We start from the raw sequence: 12,677 nt of genomic DNA on the forward strand, positions 1-12,677 counted from the left end.
CACACATAAAAAGGGGCCACCTGTCTGCTGGAAGATGTCATCTGGAGCTTTTACAGTTGCTTGACATTAAAAAAAAATCTTCATAATGGAAATAATAAACCTCATTTCTTTCAGGCATGTTTAGGGGCAATGAAGATCTACTGTTCTCATTATAACCCATTTCACCCATGAGCATTCTTCCAAATCAGAGCTTCTCAAACATTAATGTACATATGAATGAATTGGGAACCTTACCAAAATGAACACTATAATTCATGTGTCTGGGGTATACCTGAGATCCTGCATTTCTAACAGACTTCTAGGGGATGGTATGGAGACCATCCTCTTGACCAGCTGTTGACCAGCAGGTGATGAGTATGCACACTAAAATTTAAGGAACCTTTTCTAAAAATTTCTAAGAGCCTTTCAGCTCTGAGATTGTGTTAAATTTGTTTGTGTGTCCTTCTCATAGGGAACCGTATTTGATGGCTTGAACATGGCACAATATGTTTTTAAGACTCCTCACAGAACTTAGAGCTAGTTTGTGAGGCTCATTCTGGCCAAAAAGTAATCTCATTTGTTTTATGGCAACAGTTATTAACTTTATCTTTGGCTGCATGTTAGAATCAAGTGGAGAGTTAGCCTTAAAAATACTGATGCTTGGGTCCTTCCCTTGGACATTCTAATTTAATTATTCAGGGGTATGACCTGTGAATTGACATTAAAAAGAAACACAAAACCGAAAACATATTACAGGCAATTCTACTGTGTTGTCAAGGTTAATAACAACTGTTTTAGGATAGCACATTAAAAAAATTTTACTAAAATAGTAGTGGGCTTGCTTTGGTCCACTCACCTTATTTACAAACCATGTTTCTGGTAAAACTCAGCAAATTGTAATAATAGCCCACTTTCAAAAGAATTAATATCTATCCATTATTGATATTTGAAGAAATATTTTTGGAGTTTTTTCAATCCTTTGAAGCTGGGTAGTTGTCACTCCTTGCAGACTAGAAATGTGATTCCATTTTGCCAGAGTCCTCTCCAGTTCCTATTGTGTCAAACACCCAGCCCACTCCTTTCATTAATTTAACCTACGTGGAGCCTTTGGGCATGTGAGTTTGTAACACTACCTTTATAATACTGATTTATGAAATAGTAAGCTAGAAATTCCAAATGTTGAAGAAATGTTAAATGTACTTCCCAGGAATATTTTAGATATAATTTTCATATTGTATAGATGGGCTACCTTTTTTTTTTTTTTTTTGGTTGAGAGATTCCTTTCATATCTAAGAGTCTGTGGTCTAAATCATTTAGGTTTGTACAGGCATCATTTTCTCCATGCAAAATAAAAATCAGACAACTGGAAAACTATTATCTAAGACTATCTGATTTTTGAAAACTGAAGATTCTCAGCAATTACTATTAGATATCTGACTCCTGCCATAACATTGTTATTGTGTATGGATAAAATATACCTTGGTTTCTTAATCTCTTACTCTCTGAGATTGCCAGTGCTTATACTAGTGGCTGAATCACAATATGTGCTTGATACATGTTTGCTGGCCTTAAAACAGTAAATGAAGATTTAGTGTTAGCTACTTTGCTTTATTTCCTCATAACCATACGTTAAATAAATTCAAAATTTTATTAGAACAAATCTGGAGGCATTACCTTATCCAACTTCAAACTATACTATAAGGATATAGCCACAGAAACAGCATGGTACTGGTATAAAAATAGGTGTGTAGACCCATGGAACAGAATAGAGAACTCAGAAATAAAGTCAAATACTTACAGCCACCTGATCTTAAACAAAGCAAGCAAAAGTAGGAAATAAAAAAGTTGGGAAAGAACACTGTATTCAACAAATGGGGCTGGGACAATTGGCAAGCCATGTGTAAAAGAAATAAACTGGATCCTCATCTCTGATCTCCTACAAAAATCAGTTCAGGATCCATCAAATACTTAAGTCTAAGACATGAATTCATAAAAATTTTAGAAGATAACATCAGAAAAACCCTTCTAGACATTAACTTAGGCAAATAATTCATGACCAAGAACCCAAAAGCAAATGCAACAAAAACAAAGATAAATAGATGGGATTTAATTAAACCAAAAAGCTTCTTCACAGCAAAAGAAATAATCAGCAGAGTAAACAGAAAACTCATGGAGTAGGAGAAAATATTTGAAAACTATGGCAATAGGATAATATCCAGACTCTACAAGGAACTAAAACAAAGCAGCAAGAAGAAAAACAATTTCATCAAAAAGTGGGTTAAGGACATGAATAGACAATTCTTAAAAGAACATACATAAATGGACAACAAGCATGTGAAAAAATGTTCAACTTCACAATCAGGAAAATGCAAATCAAAACTACAGTGTGATATCACCTTACTCCTGCAAGAATGGTCATAATTAAAAAACAAGAAGATAAAAAAAACAGACGCTGGTGTGGTTGTGGTCAAAAGGGAACACTTTTACACTGCTGTTGGGAATATAAACTGGTACAACCACTATGGAAAACAGTGCAGAGACTTCTTAATGAACTAAAAGTAGATCTACCATTTGATCCAGCAGTCCCACTACTGGGCATCTTACCAGAGAAAAAGGAAGTCATATGAAAAAGACCCTTGCACACACATGTTTATAGCAGCACAGTTTGCAATTGCAAAAATATGGAACCAGCCCAAATGCCCATCAACCAATGAGTAGATAAAGAAAATGTGATATATATGTATAGACCATGGAATACTACTCAGCCATAAAAAGAAATATTGGCATTCACAGCAACCTGGATGGAGGTGCAGACCATTATTCTAAGTGAAGTAACTCAGGAATGGAAAACCAAACATCATATGCTCTCACTTATAAATGGGAGCAAAGTTATGAGGACAAAAAGGCATAAGAATAGTGCAATAAATTTTGAGGACTTGGTGAAGAATGGGAGTGGGGTGAGGGATTAAAGGCCACACCTTGGGTACAGCATACACTGCTTGGGTGATGGGTACACCAAAATCTCAGAAATCACCACTAAAGAAATTATCCATGTAATCAAATATCACGTGTTCCCTCAAAACCTAATAATAGTCTTTTAAAGGAAGGTCTAACAGATGCTAGAGAGGATGTGGAGAAATAGGAACACTTTTACACTGTTGGTTGGAGTATAAATTAGTTCAACTATTGTGTAAGACAGTGTGGCAATTCCTCAAGGACCTAGAAATAGAACATATGATCCAGCAATCCCATTACTGGGTATATATCCAAAGGTTTATAAATAATTCTATTATAAAGGCACGTGCACAACCATGTTCATTGTGACTGTTTACAATAGCAAAGACCTGGAACCAATCCAAATGCCCATTGATTATAGACTGGACAAGGAACATGTGGCACATATACACCATGGAATACTATGCAGCCATAAAAAATGATGAGTTCATGTCCTTTTCAGGGACATGGATGAATCTGGAAACCATCATTCTCAGCAAACTGACACAAGAACAGAAAATCAAACACCACATGTTCTCACTCATAGGTGGGTGTTGAACAATGATAACACATGGACACAGGGAGGGAAGCATCACACCCTGGGGCTTGTTGTGGGGGAATAGAGGAGGGACAGTGGAGGGTAAGGAGGATGGAGAGGGATAACATGGGGAGAAGTGCCAGATGTAGGTGATGAGGGGATGGAGGCAGCAAACCACATTGCCATGTATGGACCTAGGCAACAATCCTGCATGTTCTGCACATGTATTCCAGAATCTAAAGTGCAATTATACACACACACACACACACACACACACACACACACAATAGTTTTTTAAAGGAAGGTCTAGATTATTGTGGCTGTCAAAACAAATGTAAACACCCACATTTTAGTGTCTTAGCACAATGGATGTTTATTTCTTGATTATTGTGGCAGATGGAATTCTAAGATGGTTCCCAAAATTACCATTCCATGGTGTACATCACTTATAATCTTCAATGTTGTGATATGACAGCATCTACTCTCATGATTAGGTCGTATTGTATAGCCCAGTTGAAAGAGAGATCATCCGAGGAGAGCCTGACCTAATCATGTAATCCTTTAAAAGAGAGTGAGTTCTTTCTAAAAGCAGACGTTTGTGAAAGATTTGACGCTGAGGAGATTCTCTGTTGCTACATTTGGAGGAGGAGGGAACATGGCAAGGGCTGCTGGTTTGTGGTCCCAGGAGTTTAGAGCAGCCTCCTGTGAACAGCCATCAGGAAAATGAGGACCACAGTTCAAGAGTTGCAAGAAACTAAATTCTGAGAACAGCCTGAGGGAGCTTTGAAGCACATCTTTCTCCAGTGAAGCCTCTAAATGAGGACACAGCCTGCTGACATCTCGATTTTATCCTTGTGAAACTTGAGTGGAGAATCCAGCCATATCGTGCCTGGACTTCTAACCTACAGAACTGTGAACAAATAAATGGATGTTGTTTTTAAGCAGCCAAGTTTGTGGAAATTTGTTACACACCAGTAGAAAACTAACACAATCATTTAACAGTCTACTACCAGTAGTGATGGTTGGCTGATGGCTTTCTTCCATGTAGTAATTTTGGGACTCAGGTGCAGCCCAGCCACCACATAAAGACTGGACTCCTCTGTATGGTCACTGGAAGAAGAATGAGATGGTGGAGAGGGTGTACTATATTTAACTTTTGCAAAATCCAGCTTGGATACAGCAAATCGCACTTGCATGTACATTTCATTGGTAAGAACTAGCTACGTGGCCGCACCTGGGAGCAAGGATTCCTAGGATATAGAATCCTGGTTGAGCAGCTTCCTTCTAGAAAATTCATACTGTGAAGGGGGGGCAGAACATTTCTGTCATAGTCAAATTTTAATGTTTGGCTGTTTTTGTTTTGTTTTGTTCTGTTTTTCTTGTTTGTTTTTGAGACAGAGTCTCATTCTGTCACCCAGGCTAGAGTGCAGTGGCAGGATCTCGGCTCACTGCAACCTCCGCCTCCTGGGTTCAAGTGATTGATTCTTCTGCCTCAGCCTCCTGAGTAGCTGGGACTACAGGCGAATGCCACCATGCATGGCTAATTTTTGTATTTTTTAGTAGAGACAGGGTTTTGCCATGTTGGCAAGGCTGGTCTCAATCTCCTGACCTCATGATCCACCCACTTCAGCCTCCCAAAGTGCTGGGATTACAGGTGTGAGCCTCCGCGCCCGGCCTTAATGTTTGATTATTAAGATACTTCTGTGTCTTCTCCCAAGTAGAACAAGTAAATGTGATGAGATATTCTAATTTGAGAAACATAGAAAATTAGAATAACTTTTATTTTTTTTTTTTGAGAAATGAGACACATTTATTATCAGTGACATTTCCAGATGTGACAGTTTTCTGGAAGAGGATCTGGGCTCTCTCTCTCCCAAGAGGTATTCCTCCACTATAGCCAATGTCTTTCCCTCTGCCTGGACAGCTGAGATTGTCCAGAGGGAGGATGCCTCTTCCTCACCTACCACTGAGCAGATACACTTGTATCAGATTCAGGTTCTGCCAGTCTAGTGTGCAGACTTAGGACGGCATGACCTTCTCTTTCTCTGGATCTGGATCTCCAGCAGACTCCTAGCATTTCAGGCAGCCCCACTGCCTGATTTTAAACTACTCACCAACAAAAAATGGAGCAGTCCTTACCCTCCTCTCACCCTCAGGGCGGCAGTGCCCATACTCGTTGTAACAAGGCTGACTAGTCTGAGGAGTTTCTCTTGCATGAATTTGAGCATTAAATTCCTATGTTCAACTGCTGCATTGGTAGCCAAAGCAGCCTCTTGCTTGGGAACAATTCATATTTGTGAAGTAGTTTCTAGAAATTCCATGAAAGAGTGAGAATAACCCCCTATGTGCTACCTGGTTTGGTTTTGTTTTGAAGTTAATTTTAGTTTAATTTTTGAACTTCTGGGATTGATAAAGAAGGAGGAAATTTGTTTTAGATGAACCTTAAGAAATATTCAAGATGGAATAGGTAACATGATTTTCAACATGATCACTACCATTAATTGGTCTGCCTTGCTTTATTTAACATCATAAAAGTCTAGACAAAAGGAAGCTGTAATAACATTTTACATTTGTAGACAGGAAGACATTCTTATGTTCCAGGAAGGGACAGGGAGGGGAAGAGTGAAGAAAAATAGAAAGAAGAACTGCTGATAAGACCAAAAAAGGGAAAATGAATTCCTAAGGAAAGCTTGCAATTCTCAGGAGGCATGACATTGTCGGTGAACTGGAATATTCCAAATGCTACAGTGACAGCCTTTGCTTGATCCCTTTCTCACCAAGAGGTCTCATCTAAATCTGTCCAGGGCTCAGTATTTTTCAGTGACATATTCATCCCTCTCTCCCTTCCTCTCTGTCTCATGATCCTCCTTCCTTCCTTTCTCTGCCTTCCCTTCCTTCTTTCTTTTCTCCTTTCTTTCTTCCCCTCTTTCCTCTTCATTTTCTCTCTTCCCCCTTTCCTTTCTTTCTCACACACTTTCTTCTCTCTCCGGGTCAGATACTGTTTGCAGTGCTGAAAAGGAGAGAATACAACCACTTCTGAGATCTATTATTCACCCCATGTTAAATAACTGACCCAAAGGCTGAAAGGCAACTGGCATGAAGAGGTTCGGTGACTTTCCCAAGGTGGCTCGGGAAGGGTTGGGATGTGTCAAGGACTTTGAACATGCCACTCCACTATTCAATGCCTTCCCTGATTTCCTATTGCCTGGAATAATTCAGTGGAATAAAACTCCACTTCTGTAACATGGCAAACGGCCCTCTACAGTAAATGGCCCCAACCAATTCCCCAAATATATGTAACTCCAGCCATTTCCTGCAGGGCCTCAATAGCATCAACAGAATACTTACTATTTCCTGAACACCACTGAGCTCTGGTGTTTTGTTTGTTCGTTTTTGTTGCTTTTGCCTCTTGGTGATCATATGTATTGGAAGAGCTAGAGGAAAAAATGCCTTTTAGCTTAAGAAGGCGTGAGTTATCTGCAAATTAATTTCAAGAGTAGAAAAATCCTCAGAATTATTTCTTAATACCAAAATGTATGCAGGTTTCTCTTTGAAATGCTTTGTAGATTTAAAGAGGCAGGTGTACAAAGTCTATTTCTATACAGGACAAATTCTTTGTGGCAGCCAACCTCCAGTGGAGGGAAAACCAGGACAACACCATCTCTCTGGATGAAAAGCATTGGGATACTCAGTTTTGTTGACTTACATATCTCTTCATATGTTTCGACATCAATTTTTATAGTAGCCAATTTTGACAATTTCTGCAACACGGTCCATTAAACGCCTACATTTTATTTTATAAGTAGAATACATAATTTCTTATCAATAAACTACAGAAGGAAAAGAAGATTCCTTATCTTCTTTTATGTATATATATTTTATATTCTTTATCCCATTACTGATGTTTCTCCTACTTCTGCCAACATAATATTTAAATGTTGATTATAAGCATGTAATCTGCTTTGAAGCTGCCAGTCGTTTTCTATTTTCATGTAAATTCTCTCATCTAGGCTGAGCCTGATAAGATCCAGGGGCTACTTTGTGGTTTTGGCAGTTTACTACTGGCCCACGTAATCTGCCATGTTTCAAATCTTATGCCCTACCCCCTGAATTCTTATAACTCTGACACATGCTTATTACATAAAACTTTGCTTGTTTTATTATATCCTTCCTTGACTAAAACTCCTACTCATCCTTCAAAACCCAGACTACCTCCTTTGGGAAACTTCTCCTGAAACTCACAGGATGAAATAGTTATTCTTCATTCTAAATGCCCGCAGGAAAATGCCCATATTTCCATTATAGCACTTATTGCATTGTGCTAACTTTTTCACACGTGTCCCACTCACTAGACTCTGAAGTCTCAACAAGAAACACTGGGGCGTTATTCACTGACAAATGCGGTGCTTGCTACCTAGCTTGTGCTCACTGTAATGAAGGGTGTATTTTATATAAGAAAAGCATCACTGATATACCTATGTACCATAACATCTGTAATGAGTTAAAGAATATAAAATACACACACACACACACACACACACACACACACATATATATAAGAAGATAAGAAATCTTTTTCTTCTGTAGTTTATTGATAATTATAAGAAATACATATTCTACTTATAAAATTATTAAAATGTAGGAGTTTGATGGACTGTGTTGCAGGAACTGTCAAAAATTTTCTACCTTTATCCAACATTAGATCACATAGTTTTATAGTGAAATGTATGACCCAAATCAAATACTTGATAAAACTCTATGTATGTTGACCCTCTTAGCAATTTCTGACTTTTTCTTTTTTTTAATTTGTAAATTCAAGTGTGTATCTTTGGAAAATGTTATTTGGCTGTCAATATTTTAAACAATGTATATATGTACACATATGTGCATTATATGGTGCATTTTATATGAATATTCATTATATATATAGCACTTTATACTATATACATGTGTATGTCATACAATAAACTATACATATACACACATAGAGGAAGAAACCATATTTGTACATACTCTCTATATAAAATACCCACACAACATTGTCCACCACAGCACACTATTTATAATATATAGTTCCCTTATCCTTTGAGGGCAGCTGATGACTTTCAGGTAATGAGACTGAACGGTACATCTGGGCCAAAAAAGTGTTAATGCAGCTACCGAACTGCAAATGCTCTTAGCCAGTGAGAGTGCTCTGTCATGCAGTCCTGAGTTGAAGAGTTGAGTGTGTTCTACAAATTGTGTTTACTCCATTGTGATATCTCAATCATTTATTTATGCTTGAGTGAACAATTTTGAGTTATAATGACTGACAAATTGTGCAAGCGATAGTGTCATATCTGTCATAAAGAAACAAAACGTATTAAGCTAGAAGTTCAGACACATTTTATTATAGCTTGCAGCTTTTTTCAAGGAATTAGCAACTGTGTTAAAGATTAGCAGGCCATGAGGAGCTGATTCAAGTCTTTTGACATTATTAGGGGTATTAGAAGCATCCCTTCAAACTGGGAGGATTGACCTGGTATGGTCAGGTATGTCAAGACTTAAGGGATTTCAAGACACGTATGATTAAAGGGATTTTGTTAAAATATTACCCTAAAATCTTGATCCTTTAAGTGTTTTAGGATGTTGCTCCTTGATTCTTCCCCTCCAATTTCCCTTCTCTCCAAGTAAACAGGATATGCCTATATATTGCTTTGTATTCATTTCACTTGTTTAATTCATCTTTATTTCAAATTAAGATAAGTTTTTTTTTATATATACTAGATAGTAAGTTGTTGACATATGCTAGATATATGTACTAGATAAAAGTTTTTTGGTTTTTCTCACTTTCACTATCTTTTTTCTGAAGTGAGAAAGGTAATCATGATTTTTTTTTTTTTTTCATTTGAAACATGTTTTCTTAAGAGAGCCATAGAGTCAGTAGCTGTACATTAGAAGCAGAGTATCTGGAGGCAGCAGGGAGCACCAAGGGTTTGAAAGGGTCCTCAGTGATTCTAATGTACAGCCAGGACTGAAAATCACCACTCAGGAGAAGATGTATGTCTCTTTGTTATATAAAGAGTTAATTGGTTTCAGCTAGAACACTCTTTTGGAAAGCTTGCTCAGATGACTGGTCATCTCACATAATCCTCTCTCCCACAATTGCGAATTGCTTTTCTGGTAAATTCAGATGATGTTGTCTGTCCAGAATTCTCAAGCGGGAAAGACGCCCTATAAGAAATGTGAGTGTGGGCACTTACTCAGAGAATAATTTTTTAATTAAAAAAATTACATTGACATATAACTGTACACACTTATGAAGTACATAGTGACATTGCAATACATATAATGTATTGTGATCAGATCACAGTAATTAGCATAACCATAATTTCAAACATTTATCATTTCTTCGTGTTGGGAACATTCATTGTGTATTCATGGAATTGCTTTCTTTATACAAGCTCTTTCCTTTCCCTTGAATGTTGAATGAAGATTGCCTTTTTAGGAGATTAAAGAGATCTGCCTAAATCCCGTTTATCTCTGTATTAAAGAGGAGATGGGATAAGGATCTAGGCAACTCTGTCCAGTTGGAAAATCAGGAAGTTCAGAAACTGTAACAGCACAGCTTCATTGTGCTGCCCTGGGTGTTGTACACAGGTGACTTCATTAATGATTAACCACAGAGTCTGAATTGATGCGAGATGAAGGAAATTGAAACCCAGCATCTGTGTGAGGCTTCTGCTCTAGTTTGCACTCCAGAGTCTTATAGAAAATGTTTTTCTCCACAGGTTCGAACCAGCGTCCTACCAGAACATAAGGATCCTCCGCCAGAAGTTGGGGTAAGTCTTTCTTATGTTTCCAAAAGGAACACACATCACTTCTAAATTAATCATTTGGATTTTCTCTGGCCTCACGCCCAGAAAGTGACAATAAAATGCAATTACATTAACAGGGTGTGGCTACTCGAGGAGGCACTGTCACGTATTTGCTGAATTGCATGAAATTCTTTTTTTTCTTTTTTTTTTTTTTTTGTGCGTGTCCTGAAAATCATCCTCAAGTGAATTCATATTTAGTTCAGCTGGCTAGAGATAAGCCTAGACTTTGCCCTGCAGGCAGGTCAGCCACTTTCTGTGCTGTCCAAATACATGAAACTCATATATATTTGCTGTCCCACATAGAAGATAAACAGGATGTTCCGTTGTGTGTGTATTCTGTTGGCTCAGCCATCTCTCTGCTGATCCTTTCTACAAGCCCCAGCAGCATCAGGTACTGGATCATAGTCAATCATTCTCAAAGGAAAGGCAATCAATCAGTCCTCAGTGGAGGTAAACATGGTTTAGACACCTCTAGGCTTTATAAGTGATTTTTGGTGCCAGACCCTCTTAACTTCAGCTTTGAGGATAAAGGTATTTTCCTGGGAAATGATTAAGAGAGAAATTAGTCACATCTCCAAAATCAGACACCTTTCTAGATGCTGACCTCTTCTCTCTTCTAGTCCTACCTTTATAATGATTGGCTGTATTATAGCTACTTATAGACCAGTGTCTCTACACTGGCTTCTCATCAAGCATTTTAACAGGGTTGCTGGCCTCAAACACTGAAGGTTCTGTGGGCATACAATGGGGTACATTTATTATATTCTGTCCTCATATTTGACAAAATTCAGCTATGATTCCTGAACTAAAAGAGAAATCTCAACTAGTATCCTGTGACATTCCTATTTTAGCAATTAGGAAGGCATTCTAAGGCAAGTGACCTGACAAATTGTGGCTTGAAAGTAATTAATAGGTTTGCTTTTCTCATCTTATAAAAGTCTTGGGAAAATTGTCCAGGGCTTCAGCTACTCAAAAATGACTTCGAGTAATGACTCCATCCATCTTCCTGCTCCCTCTTTCTTAGAGAAGTGCACGGTCTGGCCATGGTATCCCAGGTATCACATTCTGGGTTGAGTGAAGAATGAAGGGCAAAAAACTCAGCTGGCCTGTTCCTTCAATTCTGGAAAACAGTAACTTCCTGGGAAATTTCATTTTGTATACTGTCACTTACATGGTATTGGGAAGACTAAGGTCCTTAGCTAGAAGAGAAGTTGAGTACAGTTCTCATCTAAACAAAATTGAGGTGCTATGATTGAAGAATGGGCAGAAAGGGTGTTAGGTAGGTGATTAGTTATACCTCCACACTCCTGCTCGATGTACTCCATGACAGCAAAGTCTTTCTAATACTCCTGGCTTTGTGTTTGGTATTGAATAAGTCAAAGAGCATACCATGATTTTATTTTGCCAACCATTTTATGTATATTTAGAATCACCAGAAATAAATGGGTGGGGAATTCTAGAAATGACTACAATAATGTAGTAAAAATCTAACAGCTTTTGTGACCCATCAGAACTTAAAATGGCAAGTATTACTTCAGAACTAAGTTTTGAGCATAACAGGAATAAGTTTAACAAAGAACAAGTCAGCATGCCTTGGCTTCCTAACACTCTCAGGTTATTTTAGAGAGAGAAGTTAACATATGCTGACCACCTATGAAGTACCACCTGTTAATAGACATCCTGTCAGCAAATCCTCAAAACATTTCCTTGGATGCTGCAAAACAGGTCTGAGAGTTTAAGCTCTTGGCCAAGGACACAGAGTAATGGCCCTGTCATTACGACATACAAAGGCTCTGCTTTTCAAGTACTCTAACTTTTTTCTAAAAGAGCTTAGACTTTTTATTGCAAATCTTTCATATGTTAGGTGTGTTTCTTTGCGTTCTCAAACAGAATTTACTGGATGTACTCAAATATTTTCTTGATGACTTAGTCAAACAAATATTAATATGTGCTCTTAGATCTTTTGAGGTATATTCACAAGTAAAGATAAAATTCTGTAATAAATGCCTTTACCTTAAAATGCTTTTAAATGTTTCCTTTGGGCTGTTCATCAACTTTTAGTAGATTTCTTCCCAATTATTTTTTCTTTCTGATGTATTTTTTCAATGTTAATAGTTCATTTAGTCTTTTTCTCTTCCTGTGGGGTAGGAAATAATGTAACCATATCTGTTATGGTTGACAGTTAAAAAAAAAGTACTTGGGCTATGAAAATATGAAAAGGCCTGCCTGTAAGTTATGTGTAGCAGATGTTGTGTATCAGCCTTATGATACCAACTTCAGCTTTTCAAAGACCTTTTAAAACTTACACC

General features: G+C 37.7%; 1 protein-coding gene across 9 annotated transcripts in view; it reads left to right on the forward strand.

Annotated features, from left to right (window-relative positions):
• INPP4B (inositol polyphosphate-4-phosphatase type II B) overlaps nucleotides 1–12,677 on the forward strand; it is an 871,737-nt gene that overhangs the window by 560,315 nt on the left and 298,745 nt on the right. For all 9 annotated transcript variants that reach the window (XM_074396868.1, XM_074396869.1, XM_074396867.1 and 6 more), the window contains one exon: nucleotides 10,282–10,332. In XM_074396868.1, coding sequence (XP_074252969.1) covers nucleotides 10,282–10,332 — 51 coding nt within the window. The remainder of the gene's footprint in view (nucleotides 1–10,281; nucleotides 10,333–12,677) is intronic.

This window comes from Saimiri boliviensis, chromosome 3, assembly GCF_048565385.1.
Source record: "Saimiri boliviensis isolate mSaiBol1 chromosome 3, mSaiBol1.pri, whole genome shotgun sequence".
NCBI lineage: Eukaryota > Metazoa > Chordata > Mammalia > Primates > Cebidae > Saimiri > Saimiri boliviensis.